Source organism: Hyperolius riggenbachi, chromosome 1, assembly GCF_040937935.1.
Source record: "Hyperolius riggenbachi isolate aHypRig1 chromosome 1, aHypRig1.pri, whole genome shotgun sequence".
Lineage (NCBI taxonomy): Eukaryota > Metazoa > Chordata > Amphibia > Anura > Hyperoliidae > Hyperolius > Hyperolius riggenbachi.
Window position 1 is genome coordinate 367118407 of NC_090646.1, and position 15162 is coordinate 367133568.

The 15162-nt window shown below is 42.8% G+C and overlaps 1 protein-coding gene across 1 annotated transcript in view; it reads left to right on the top strand.

The window, feature by feature from the left end:
• Positions 1-614: 614 nt before the first annotated feature.
• Positions 615-15162, top strand: part of SRP72 (signal recognition particle 72) — a 43609-nt gene continuing 29061 nt past the window's right edge. The window contains exons 1-6 of the mRNA XM_068234264.1: positions 615-785; positions 1735-1855; positions 4534-4657; positions 7146-7289; positions 10775-10886; positions 14221-14252. Coding sequence (XP_068090365.1) covers positions 671-785; positions 1735-1855; positions 4534-4657; positions 7146-7289; positions 10775-10886; positions 14221-14252 — 648 coding nt within the window. The 5' untranslated portion in view covers positions 615-670. The remainder of the gene's footprint in view (positions 786-1734; positions 1856-4533; positions 4658-7145; positions 7290-10774; positions 10887-14220; positions 14253-15162) is intronic.

Genomic DNA, 15162 nt, shown 5'->3' on the forward strand with positions numbered 1-15162 from the left:
GTGATTAATTGTGACTCTGGAGGTGGAAGACAGAACTAATACTAGCTTTATGGTGACCAAACTAAAATAATGTTCTATTCTTTTTTTCCGTCCGGCTGAGAGAGAGTTCAATTTAATTTCAATACAATCTTCCTCCTTGCGCTTTTGAAAAATCGGAGCCACCAGATTTATCAACCTGTTCCTGCTCTGGTACTGGTAGCCTCTATAGTTGCTGTGAGTATTGCTCTGTACCTAGGTTAGCCGTACTTGTTGTGAGTAGAGACTATCACGCTGAACACGGAACAAAACAGCACACAGATAGTTAAAAAAAAAAAGAGGAAACGGAAAGGCAAGCCTCTCCTGTTACGTGTCATTCGCAACTGGAAGCTGTGGACAGAGCTATTTAAGTCGCCATCCTTTTTGAGGGCAAATAGGAATATGTGCATTTACAATTATAAAATGAACCTGAAGTAAAGTTAAAAAACAGCACAGTCAATTCTTGAATGTATGTAATTTTTACATGACATTGCATACGATATCCTAGTTTCAGAATGAATCCACTGACACATAGCGGTCGCGCTGAATTTGCCTTTAATAAAGATGGAACGATGTAGCGTCGCGGCGAAAACGTCATCATTACCAGACGCTCTCAAGTCCAGTTTCTTTGCTGGTACTATTCTGGGCGCAGAAGATGGCGAATTCCGGGGGAGCAGCTGGCTCGGCGGCACTAGCTTCCCTGTGGAGCGATGTGAATAAAGCCGGGCAGAATGGAGACTTCACCAGGGCTTTGAAGTCTATCAACAAGAGTGAGTAATGGCAGTCTCCTGTTATCTGCGGAAACACTGCCAGAGACCTTCTTCTGACACATGGACACTGCTTGTCTCTGTAGGGTTCAGCAGCTAGAGTCTTAAAAGTGTCCGTGTTCATTCATTTGTCTCTGGCTTGAGTTTGTTTTATGCATTTTTGCAAGTATGCATTTATCCCTACCTTTTGAGTTATAACAGGTTAAGTTAATTCCTCAAAGATTATCAATAATAGGTTAAACATACAGTACTGATTTTCTGCTGAAGATTTAAACACAGTAAAGTTCATGTCCCTAACCGTGCGTTGAATGAGCTTCTAGATAATCCCTTGCATAGTGCTAGTCTAATGTGCCTGTCTTAGGTATCTTTCACATGGGAGGTGGGAGACTGTGCATTCACCACCTGTCAGTTGCTCCCGTGCATCGGTTCGGGCAGTGAGGAGGCAGATCCCCCACCATGGAGTCACAGCTGACCATGTGACAACAAACATAATGCCGTACACACAAAGCGGATCTCCGCGCTAAAATTAAAATCCAGCAGCCATCCTGTAAAAGAAAGTTTATAGCTACCTGCGCTGCCTTGTCCCACAAAGCCATCCCGAAGACACTGCATCAAATGACTTCCTGTGTTTTTCTCTGGGTAGAAGGGGGGGGGGGGGGGTTGGCATGCGCTGGAAATTGGATGATGCAGGGTCTTCGGGACTGCTTCGTGGGACAAGGCAGTGCGGGTAACTATAATTTCCTTTTACATGACAACTACCGGATTTTAATTTTTAGCGCGGAGATCCGATTCAATTTGCGTGTACAGCATTACGTTTGTTGTCAGATTGTGTCACAGGTGCTTCTCCTACTTAATAAAATGTTCTTAAAGAAACCTGCAGTGCACCATGCTTTTGTCTTTTGATTGCCTTTCTTCTACATTTAGTATTTTAATTATTTTACTTTGCTTCTAGTTTTACAGGCGGCGAAGGATGATGTCAAAGCATTACACTGCAAAGTGGTTTGCCTTGTTCAGAATGGAAGCTTTAAAGAAGCCCTTACTTTAATTAACAACAACTCAAAAGTGCTAACTAGGTAAAACTTTATTATTTATTGTATTTATAAAGCGCCAACATATTACGCAGCGCTGCACAATAGATAAATGGGTTAACATACAGGTAGAGCATACGGAAACTCACAACAAAACAAGATCATGCAAATGATTTGATAACAATACAGTGTCATAGGTCAAAATAGAGATTGTTCGAGTCTACAAGAGGGGTGATTGTGAGTAAGATTGCATAATCAAGCTGGATACATTAGGGAGGAGGGCCCTGCCAGAAGCTTACAATCTAAAGGGTGGAGGGGAGACAATAGGTGCATCTTTTAAGAGGGTGTCTAACAGTACATATTATGGTGCTGGTGTAGGGGGGTATGCGAGCGTGAAGAGGTGCGTCTTGAGAGCTTGTTTGAAGGTATTAAAGGTGGGGGCGAGTCTGACAGCTGGTGGGAGCGAGTTCCAGAGAGTAGGGGCAGCCCTGGTGAAGTACTGCTATCGTGCATGTGACTGAGTTATGCGTGGTGCGACTAGGCTCAGGTCATTGGAGGATCGGAGGGGGCAGGCTGGTATGTGCCTGTGGACCAGATCAGAGATGTAGGTCGGGCAGGTCTTGTGTACTGATTTGTAGGCCAAGCACAGGATTTTGAAATTGATCCTAAAGCTGATGGGGAGCCAGTGTAGGGCTTTACAGAGCGGAGTTGTAGAGGCGTTACGATGAGAAGAATGTATCAGTCTGGCTGCCGCATTCATTACCAATTGAAGTGGGGCAGTACTGTTAGAGGGGAGGCCAGACAAAAGAGAATTGCAGTAGTCTAGGCGGGAGATGACAAGGGCGTGGATAAGGAGTTTAGTGGTGTCGGGAAAGGTAGGAGCGGATCTTGGAGATGTTGCGGAGGTGGAAATTGCAGGATCTGGCAATACCTTGGATGTGGGCTGTAAAGGAAAGTTCAGAGTCCAGAGTAACGCCTAGACAGCGGGCTTGGGAGGTAGGGTGGATAGTAGTATTTTCAATAGTGACGTGCAGATCTGGGAGGGGTGCAGCTGTGCGGGGTGGGAATATTAGAAGCTCAGTCTTCTCCAAATTAAGCTTCAGGTACCTGGCAGCCATCCAGGAGGAAATGGATGTGAGGCAGGCAGAGACTTTGTCCATGGTAGAGGAGAAGAGATCTGGGGTGTGGAGATATATCTGGGTGTCATTGGCATACAGGTGGTAATTGAAACCCATGGAGGAGATCATTTTGCCAAATGAGGCAGTATAGAGTGAGAACAGTAGTGGTCCTAGGACGGAACCTTGAGGAACACCAACTGAGAGGGGTGTAGGAGTGGATGAGGAGCCATTGAAAAATGTTGTGAAGGAGCGGTTGGAGAGGTAGCAGGAGATCCAGGCTAAGGCTAGGTCCTGAATGCCCATTAGCTGCAGGGAGTGGAGGAGGAGGGAGTGGTCGACAGTGTCAAATGCCAAGGAGAGGTCTAGGAGGAGCAGGATGGAGTATTTACCTTCGGCTTTGGCAAGGGCAAGGTCATTAACCACTTTGGTGAGGGCTGTTTCTGTAGAATGGGCTGTGCGAAAACCAGATTGCAGGGGATCGAGAAGGGAGTTGTAGTTGAAGAAGTTGGTCAGGCGTTGGTGGGCCAGGCGTTCAAGAATTTTTGAGGCAAAAGGGAGGCGAGAGATTGGGCGGTAGTTGGATGGCAGAGCAGGGTCAAGTGAAGATTTCTTTAGCAAGGGATGCACACTTTACTCTCTTTTGTCCTTTTTAGTCATTGTTTAGGTTTTTATTGAGTGGCTCTCTGTTGTCATAGCACACAACAATGTGGGGGGATTAAGGAGGGAAAATGGTGGCATCGGGCACCGTGCGACCAATATGATCCGGCAGGCAGAATCTCCTGCTGACACATTGGGAAGGGTCAGGGGCTGCTGTACACACACAAAATTCTTGCCAGAGGCAGTCTTTATTGGCTGCCCAGGCTGAATTTAGTCTAATTCATGTAAGAAACCATTATGGTGGCCAGCCTTCCTGTAGTGAAGTGGTGGAGGCCAGGGTAGCCATCATCGGTCTTTTTGACTGTGATAGCATTTTTGCTCTATTTCTATTAGGGCTACTTCACACTGCAAGAGCTTTTTCTGAGCGATTTGTGATTTGAAAAGCTCTTGCTAATGTAATCCTATGTGTGTGTTCTCACTTGAACGATTTTATATCATTCCCCATAGCATTGCATTTTTAAGCACTAGTGATTTTGAAAAGCTCTTGCTAATGTAATGCTATGCAGGATTTCTACAAAATCACATCGCTCCAGTGAGAACACACACACATAAGATAACATTAACAAGAGCTTTTCAAATCATAAAGTGTGAACTAGCCCTTACACCGCTTTTGATAATAGGGACAGAGCAGCTGCTAAAAATATGGAATTAATGGGAAGGATCAATAAGGACCCTTGTTTTTTTTTTTTTTTTTTTTTTAGGTGTTTTATTATTTGATTTATGTGCAGCTTTCAATGCCAGGATATAATATACCTAATTTTTATGTCCATTGCCTTTGTTATCTAGAATTTTTTAGGCTGGCTGTTTTGGTTTGCTAAAGTTCTGCCCAAACAAAGTTGGACACCCATATCGTGCCTTACTTGCTTGCTCATCACATTAGTTGTTTTTTCATTCAACTCTACCGATACCAACATGGTCTGATTTCTTTCCCTTTTATTTTTTTCCTAGTGACATAATAGCATTTGAAAAGGCATACTGCGAGTACAGGCTAAATAAGATTGAAAATGCTTTGAAAACCATAGACTGCGCTCCTCAAAAGACAGATAAACTGAAGGAACTCAAAGGACAAGTGGTAAGTTAATGTATTCTTTCTAAAAATGCTTTAAGAGACTCTGAAGTCTCGTAAAAATCCTGTTATTTTAAAAATGTGTTTAACATTACTGTCCTACCTAAACCGCCGCATCCCCGCTGCTGTAATCTAACTAAATCCCCCCCCTAACTCCCCGGGGGGCAATCCGGGCAGCGCTTCAGTGAGAGGCAGAGCTATAAGCAGCAGCTCTGCCTCTCAGCGCGTCTATTAGCCCGGATCGCCGTCTCTCCCCCGCCCCTCTGTCTTCCTTCACTGAGAGGGGCAGGGGAGAGGCGGAGATACGTGGCTGATTGGCGCGTAAGGATGCAGAGCTTCGGCTCATAGCTCTGCCTCCTTTAGCAGCAATATCCACGACCAAGAAAGTCATGGATATTGCGGGGTTGAGGGAGGGGATTTAGGTAGGTTTAGGTAGGGCAGACATGTTAAACACATTTTTTTAAAATAAAAACATGATTTTTAGGAGACTTTAGTGTCTCTTTAACCTTTTTCAGCCGCGCGGACGTGAGCTTCACGTCCGCAGCGGCAAGTGCTAGAGCCGCAGGGACGCGCTAGTCACGTCCCTGCAGTTTGGGTGGTCTGCAGGCAATCGTGCGGGCAGATGCCCGCGATCGCGCTGCTGCTGCTAGCAGAGGGGATTGGCTGCAGGGGACAAAAGTCCCCTGTGCCAATCCGAGCATGTCCGCCGAGAATAAACACTGTTTTTGTTCAAAAACAGTGTTTATTCTGTAAATGGAGCCGCCGCGCTATCTCCCGCCGCGATTTCCGCCGGTTTCTGCCGCCCGATCGTTAAATTTATGAATGGAAACAATGTTTCCATTCATAACTTCCCCGCCGCTGCTGTGATCGGAGGCTTCCGATGGAAGCCTCCGTCACTTCCCTGGTTACAATGTAGTGATACATTGTATCCCCATTAGCGTACATTGTACGCTAATGGGATTTTTGCTCAGTAGGGACATCTTGTGGCCAAATAGTATAACACACCTACTAACTTTGGGGAATAAAAATGAATGGTTATTTATGTCAAGAGGACATAAAATTAATAAATATTGAGCTAAAAATTAGTGATGGATGTAAAACTGAAAAAGTGCACCTTTATTTTCAAATAAAATATTGTCACCATACATTAAACTAGGGGTATAATTTTAACATTTAAATAACGAAGACAAATGGCCAAATAAAATGGGTGGATTTTAGTTATGGTAGCATTAATTATTTTAAAACTGTAATGGCTGAAAACTGAAAAATAATGCATTTTTTTATTTTTTTATTATTATTCCCATTATAATACAGTTAGATTAAAATAATTCTTAGCATAATTTACCACCCAAAGAAAGCCTAATTGCTGGCGGAAAAAACAAGGTATAGATCATTTTGCTGTGATAAGTACTGATAAAGCTATTGGGGAATGAAAGGGAGAAGCGCTGACAGGTGAAAATTCCTCTCGTCCATAAGGTGAAAAATCCCCACGGGCTGAAATGGTTAAACAACCATTCAGTAACATTCTCTCGGTTTACGAGCAAATGTTTGTCACTAAACTTTTTGATAATGACTATTATATATTAGGGGTGTGTGTGAGTACAGTATATTTACCCTGTGATACAATAGAGATGCTCAATAAGATTCTAATCTAGCTTATATGCATATTTAATCAGTTCAGGATCATAGGCTTACACCCCTCTAGTGACCAGGCTATTTTTGCAATTTAGTGCTCTGCAGCTTTAACTGCTCGCTGCAGGGCCGTACAACTAAGCAGGGAAGTGAATTCCCCCCCCCCCCTCCTTTTTCTGCCCACTAACAGAGCTTTCTGTTGGTGGGCTCTAATCACTGCTGCGATGTTTATTATTTTTATTTTTTTTAATAAAACTGTCTATTTTCTATTTTATTCCACCCCCATGCCCCAACCCCGACAGCCAATCACGGCAGTCCTCTCTCATAGGCATTAGCCTATGAGAGGGGATCACGGTCGGATCCTCTCCAGGGGACTGCAGAGTGTCGCCCAAAGTTGTTGCATGGTGCTCAATTTCACTTTAATCCATCTCTGGACGCACAGATGGCAGAGGTGACACAGAGGGAATAAAAGGTATCACAAGGGGACAAAAAGAGGTACCCGTGGTGGGCAGGCCTTCAGTTGGGAGGCAGGACTTAGTTCAGGGGTGGGGCTTAATCAGGTGCGTGGTGCCTCCAGGACCAATGGCACTCAGGCAGTGGCCTGGAATGCCTATGCCTAAAACACCCCTGCCTTCTTGTTCCATCTGCAGAAGTCTGAGTTGCACAAAACATGTCTTTGTGTTGTATGACATTCTCAATACTGTAATTAGACAGGCAGCAGTCCAGTGTGTTGATAAATATTTTACAGCAATGTAGCCCATTCATATTTTATGTATTTTAAGCATCACTGCATGTCTTGTTCCTATTATTATGCCTTACTTACTGATTGATCATAGCTTTGTTCTGTTTTTTAATACTTCAGCTTTATAGGTTGGAACGGTATGAAGAATGTTTATCTGTTTATCGAGATATCATTCGCAACTCACAAGATGATTATGATGAAGAGAGACAAACTAATTTGTCTGCTGTTGTTGCTGCTATGAGTTTATGGGAGAACAAAACCTTGGTAAAAAAAATACTTTCGTATAAATATAAAAGCTATGGTAAATTATTGTTGAAAAATGTATATATTATAGATCAATGCTATTCCAGTTATCCTGTAACTTGTCTTGTTGTTAACCCTTTAGCAGCCAAATATAGTAAAATGTTATATGGCTGCAGGGCAGCATTTTTTCTCTGCCGCTGGGGAAGTGTGCCTTCCCAAGCCTGGCAGGGTATGCAGAGTGGGCAGCAGGGAGCTTTTAAAGAGACTCTGAAGTCTCTAAAAAAAAAAAAAAAAGTATTTTTATTTCACAAATATGTTTAATATCTTAGCCCTAACTAAACTGCCGCATTCCCGCCGCTGTAAACTATCTAAATCCCCCCCTAACTCGCCCTCCCTCTCCCCTGCAAAATCCACAACTTTCTTGGTCGTGGATTTTGCTGCCCTAAGCGCTTCCGTGTGAGGCAGGCCTATGAGCTGCAGTCCTGCCTCACACGCGTCTGTCAGCGGCGGATCTCCGCCTCTCCTCTGCCCCTCTCAATGAAGGAAGACTGAGAGGGGCAGGGAGAGGTGGCGATCCGGGCTGCCATACGCGCTGAAAGGCAGAGCTGCGGCTCATAGCTCTGCCTTTCACAGAAGCGCTGCCCGGATTGCCCCCTGGGGAGTTTGGGGGGATTTGCGGCGGTTTAGTTAGGGCTAAGATATTAAACATATTGTTGATCACCTTTTACAATTGGTGAGGCAGAGACACTGGAACAGCTGATGTTATTTACACACTATGGATGCTATATTTCTGCTTTCTGTCTTTCTGAAGAGATTCCATTCACAATATTGCAATCAGTGAGGACAGTCTGTATGCTGGATGTGCAGCACACAGTCCTTCATAGTAATTCCCACATTGAAAACTCTAAATGTTGTTTGTTTTTTCCACACAAAAATAAAAAGATGAAAAAAAGCCTTTGTATTATTTGCTAGTAATTACTGGAAATATATGTTGCATTTAGAATTTTAGTTAACTTTGATAGTTGTTCTTATATGTTCAATAATGACATGGCATTTTTTTTTAATGGTTGCGCCAGAAGAGATGCAAACTTTGGATTTGTAATTTTTACAGATGTGTGATTTGTGGAAGGCACACTTTATTTTGAAGTGTGAGCACCTATAAAAAAAAAAAAAAAATATATATATATATATATATATATATATATATATATATATATATATATATATATATATATATATATATATATATATATATATATATATATATATATATATATATATATATATATATATAATATATTATATTATATTATATTATATTATATTATATTATATTTATTATATTATAATGGCCTGATCCAAGTAGGGGCCTAGTAGTGGGCCTTGCCATCCATTGTTTGATTTTTCATTTGCACTATCAAGCAAATGGAATGCTGGAGGAATAGCTTTATAGCTTTACTTTTAAAGCTGGCTGGCTTGATGTGATTTATATTTACTTTCAGGAGGGGTTGAGCTTTTATTCATTTCAGAAATGTATATTTTGTTTCTGAACCTGTGCTGTTTATCTGTTACTCGGCATCCATAAGTGGCATTGAGTAAATACAGCTATGAAAATATTTTTTTGTATGTTTGTCTTCATTTCTGGCTGCAAATCAGCAGAATATTAATACCTTATTTTAAAGGAGGTAATTATTTTCTATACTTGCTCTAACTGGAGCAGATTACTTAAAGCTAGTGCAAGGTAAATTTCTGTAATATGCATGAAGTGCATTTCTGTAAACTGCATGGCTTCCTGCGTTTATTACAACGCGACGGTGAGCCCAAGCCCACTTAAGCTGCAATAGTGCATTGGTGTCTGAGATGAGACTTCTACAGCAATTTGAGAAGAAATTGTAGCATAAAGTGAAAACCATACCTAATGATAATAGATGATTGCTTTTCATGTAAACACTCATATTTCTATGATGAGATGCTCTTGAATAAAGAATATGGTAAAACATGTTTCATGCACTTAAAAGGTCTTTTCTTTTGAAAAGAAAAGTTCACTTTAAAGAACAACTGTTAGCCATCATATGCCCCCCACAAAAAAATTCATATATAAGTAGATGTTTTCTCTACTCACATATATAGATGTAATGCACTGTCCACGTTTTGGTTTCTTTTAATTTTCAATTTATATTATTTTCCTGGCAGGGGCCATCTTGTGCCCTCCAGGTTAAAGAATTCCCCCTCCGCATCCCCCTCCTCCCTGCACTGATTCAGAGCACAGCGGGGAGGATAAAGGCAGCAGGCACAGACTCACCTAATAATGTATCCAAGTGCTGGCGTTCCCATCTGTTCTCTGCACTACCACCGGTGGCAGTGCAGAGAGTATAGAAGGGAACTGCAGCGCCTGGAACCATTATTCAGGGAGTCTGTGTGCAGCTCCTTTATCCTTTCCTAATATTCAGCACAGGGAAGAGGGAGAATTCTACGGGCGGCAGATGCAGCAGAGAGGGAGACCACATGCCTCTGGAAGAGGGGGGGGGGTGAGGACAGTGACAGGAGACAGCCTCTGGCCCCCCTCCCTGCGCACTAACACGGCTGTAACATAGAGAGTGAAGGGGAGAGCAGGCGGCCAATCAGCGCAGAGAGGTGAGTGACAGAGGCTTCAGCCAATCAGGCTGATACAGCATACCATGTCACTTCTCTTTTGCGTCTGTGTTAGTCTGTGTACCATCTTAGTGCCTGGGGGGGGGGGGGGGGGGCGAAGAGAGAAGGAGCACAGTAAGATTGATTTTAAAGTTTGGATTTGCCTGGTTAGCATCCTCTTGACTATTGTAACAGCCTGCACTAGAAAATTTATTTTGTATTTAATGCCTAACCGTTACTCTTTAAAGGGATACTGTAGGGGGGTCGGGGGAAAATGAGCTGAACTTACCCGGGGCTTCTAATGGTCCCCCGCAGACATCCTGTGTTGGCGCAGCCACTCCCCAATGCTCCGCCCCCGCCTCCGGTTCACTTCTGGAATTTCTGACTTTAAAGTCAGAAAACCACTGCGCCTGCGTTGCCGTGTCCTCGCTCCCGCTGATGTCACCAGGAGTGTACTGCGCAGACACAGACACAGACCATACTGGGCCTGCGCTGTGCGCTTTTGATGACATCAGCGGTATCGAGGACACGGCAACGCAGGCGCAGTGGTTTTCTGACTTTAAAGTCAGAAATTCCAGAAGTGAACCGGAGGCGGGCGTGAGCGGCTGCGCGGGCACAGGATGTCTGCGGGGGACCATTAGAAGCCCCGGGTAAGTTCAGCTCATTTTCCCCCGACCCCCCCCCCCCCCCCCCCCCTCCCCCTACAGTATCCCTTTAAAGGCAGAAAACACTATAAAGACGTCATGTGGATTTCCAAGTGTTTTTGTTTTTTTTTTTTGTATTGTTTTTTGTGTGTGTGAATTTTTCTAATTTCCTAATTTTATCTATTTTAATCTTCAGAATTCTATTTACTAAACAGCTTTATTGTTTTATAGGATGACATCGGCTTGCAGGAGACCTCTTATGAACTTTGCTTTAATGCAGCCTGTACTTTAATAGGAGAGGGTAAACTAAATGACGCAATGGCAAAACTTCGAGAAGCAGAGCGTAAGTTGATGTGTTTTTTTTTTTTCTTTGCCATATGTAATAAGCCTTGTTATAAATATGCTGCTACAGCCCGTGTTCTTGAATTTTTTAATTTTAGTTAAACACTGGCTTCAATGCGGCGTGGCATGGAGGCAATCAGCCTGTGGCACTGCTCAGGTGTTATGGAGGCCCAGGATGCTTCGATAGCGGCCTTAAGCTCATCCAGAGTGTTGGGTCTTGCGTCTCTCAACTTTCTCTTCACAATATCCCACAGATTCTCTATGGGGTTCAGGTCAGGAGAGTTGGCAGGCCAATTGAGCACAGTAATACCATGGTCAGTAAACCATTTACCAGTGGTTTTGGCACTGTGAGCAGATGCCAGGTCGTGTTGAAAAATGAAATCTTCATCTCCATAAAGCTTTTCAGCAGATGGAAGTATGAACCCACTTTTGAACCAGAAACAGCGGCAGAAGCGCCTGACCTGGGCTACAGAGAAGCAGCACTGGACTGTTGCTCAGTGGTCCAAAGTACTTTTTTCGGATGAAAGCAACTTTTACATGTCATTCGGAAATCAAGGTGCCAGAGTCTGGAGGAAGTATGGGGAGAGGGAAATGCCAAAATGCCTCAAGTCCAGTGTCAAGTACCTACAGTCAGTGATGGTCTGGGGTGCCATGTCAGCTGCTGGTGTTGGTCCACTGTGTCTTATCAAGGGCAGGGTCAATGCAGCTAGCTATCAGGAGATTTTGGAGCACTTCATGCTTCCATCTGCTGAAAAGCTTTATGGAGATGAAGATTTCATTTTTCAGCACGACCTGGCATCTGCTCACAGTGCCAAAACCACTGGTAAATGGTTTACTGACCATGGTATTACTGTGCTCAATTGGCCTGCCAACTCTCCTGACCTGAACCCCATAGAGAATCTGTGGGATATTGTGAAGAGAAAGTTGAGAGACGCAAGACCCAACACTCTGGATGAGCTTAAGGCCGCTATCGAAGCATCTTGGGCCTCCATAACACCTGAGCAGTGCCACAGGCTGATTGCCTCCATGCCACGCCGCATTGAAGCAGTCATTTCTGCAAAAGGATTCCCGACCAAATATTGAGTGCATAACTGAACATAATTATTTGAAGGTTGACTTTTTTTGTTTTAAAAACACTTTTCTTTTATTGGTCGGATGAAATATGCTAATTTTTTGAGATAGGAATTTTGGGTTTTCATGAGCTGTATGCCAAAATCATCAATATTAAAACAATAAAAGGCTTGAACTACTTCAGTTGTGTGTATTTGAATCTAAAATATATGAAAGTCTAATGTTTATTAGAACATTACAGAAAATAATGAACTTTATCACAATATGCTAATTTTTTTAGAAGATCCTGTACAGTTGGGTAAAACTGCTACGAGTCCAACTTATATCCACACCACCTTTCCTGAACCATTTGGCTAGGGGCATTGAGCAGTTTTCTAGTGCTCTGACAAAAGGAGTGTTGGCAATCCCTGCCACCTAGTAGCAGACAGTGTTTAATGAATACAGACCAGGTTTGCAAGATTATGTATGTTCTCCAAGCCAGTCCTGGAGCACCTTCCTAATTAAAGCCTCTGTTTCTGTTTAGGAAAAATGTTGCAGCCCTCATGCTATCATTCCATCCTGTGAAGACTGATTACTAACGGCAGCACCGTTATTTGTTTACATGCTGACTAGATAGCCTTTAGTTTATTTATAATACATATTAGACATACAGTACCCATCTACATTCAGACACTGACGTTGGGATTTAATCTGTATGAAAAGACAGTTCAATTAGGGCCTGGGAACGCTGTCACATTGCTGTGCTGATTTCAGCTACGTCTCAGCGTCTGATAAGCAAGGACATCCACTCTAGATTATGTAAGTCCCGAAGAAAACATACTGACTTTGAGACTAATCCAACACCCCCCATAGGCACACAGTCTCTTGGATGTATGAAGCATTAATATACCTGAAAATACCTGACAATTTACCATATCAGGATAAATGGGACAGACTCTTGGGTAAAACCCTGACAAATGAACAATGGGATCATATTCTGATTAACTCTCATATGGGCTCTTTGAGTGTGAGCATTAAAGAATTAAACTACAAAATTCTAACTTTTTGGTATAATACTCCCAAAAAATTGCTGGAGGTGTGGAGAACCTGGAGATGACTTGCTTCACATTCTATGGTCTTGCCCCAAAATTAGATGTTATTGGGAGAGAGTCCATTTCTGGGTGAGAAAAATTTCCTCCATCTCGTTGCCTTTCACACCTGAAACCTACCTTCTTCATGATGTCCCCTTCTCCTTCAAATCATATAAACGATGCATACTTGTTCACCTGATGCTGCTAAAGCAACTATCCCATGCCTCTGGAAATCCACAACCCCCCCCCCCCCCCCCCCCCACGGTTAAGCAATGGTGGGAGTAGGTTAACTTTGTTGCCAAGATGGAGGAAATTGTTCTCACAGCACAAGATAGGTCTGATCAATATGTAAAAACGTGGGCCTTCTGGTACGGTTTCAGGGATTCCCCAGAGTATAAAAGTGTTTTTCTAACACTCTGAACCTATAGGTTCCTGCCCTAGTTCCTAAACTGTTGACCCTGATGATACTGTTTGAAAGAATTTGCTTTCTTGTTCCTATACACAATATAATCTCTAATTTGCTTGTCATAATAATATCTGCATATACAATTCTATACCCTGCGGATACTGAAAATATTGCACTTGTGTTTGTGTTGAAAGCACCTTTTTAATGGTGTTCAGTTTGCTTACTGTATACCTTGTACTGCCTTTTGTTATCAATAAAAGCTTGAAAAGTAAAAAAGCAAGGACATCAAAGCATAGACAGCACTGTCTGATGGGCTCACTTATGCACTGTGCAGCAATGTGCTCTGACAATGCACCGCTGCATGCATTACTGTTGGCAACACAGCGCAGGCCCATTCAATATCATTGAAAGGGGTCAGCACTACAATAGGGGTTGGTTCATCAAAAGCCGGTAATACTGCAGCAATATTGCCTTCATTTCCGCCAGCAAGAATCATACTCGTGTAGAGTGACAGTTGCTACAATAACTGTTGGAGTACAGAAAGTTGTGCTAATCTTGTAACTCGCGGTACTTGCAGGCGAATGTGAAGGTAATATTGCCTGCGCCAAATGTGCACCGCAGTATTACCAGCATATGATGAATCGTTCCCAATGATGGCAAAGCAGGTGACATGGATATGTGAAAAAGCTTGAACACATGCCTTGCAGAGCAATGCAGGAATGTGCTGGGCCCTAGATGCAAAATGTTTTCTTTGTTTGCTGACCTTTTTTTAATATTTCATTTTCTAGAACTCTGCCGACAATCCATTTCAGAGGACACGGTAAGTTTGTTATATTAATACTAGTCACCGTATTAATGCTGGTAGCTTCCTGGGTGATGGAGATTTGCATGTCTCCACTCCACTACAAGATGAAAAAAATGCAGCTTTATTTGGGGCTTCTAATAGTCCCTAATAGTCATTTGTGTGCCTTGCCTCATCTCCAGTCTTCTCCTGGGACCTGCTGGCATCCTCCTGAAGGATCACCGACCCATTAAGTGCCAGCCCCACGCAAGAAGACGCCCACGTTATTAGGACCGTACTGCGCTCGCACACGCCAGCACATGCACAGATGACTTCAGTTGGCGGTCCTTCAGAGGATGCCAGCAGGACCCAGGAGAAGATTGGAACTGCAATGAGGGACTCAAATGACTTCTAGGGGCTGGAAGAAGCCCCATGTAAGTAAAGCGGCATTTAATTTTGTCACCTCAGAAATTAGTCAAGGGTACATTCGTGCCAATCGCAGTGTAACCCGTTTTCTAAACTCGCTCAGATTTTCACAAATTTTTGCCTACAATATGGCTTTAAAATTGAACTCCAGCATTTTCAGTACAATCCTGTTTAATGCCCTGATAGTTTCCGAAACAGTGCTTTACAAATTATCTCTAGGTTCCTTTAATAAAGGGTAACATTCTTGCTCTAAATGCAGCTGACCCTCCTTCCAGCAAGGGTGCCTGCTATTTTAGAACAGTGGTTAATATTTAATTTATATGGTTTTATGAATTCTAGGCTGGATTTCATTTACATGTAATTATATCACTCAGTAAGTACTTGTTACACTGGTTTTTTTTTTTTTTGGTTTTTTTTTTTTACTTTTATTTTTGAGCATTTAGTAATTCATCTAGTAAGTTGTCTTAACATTTTCAAAATTCTTTGGATTGGCGGTGGTCTCTACTGCCACAGGCAGCCTCTT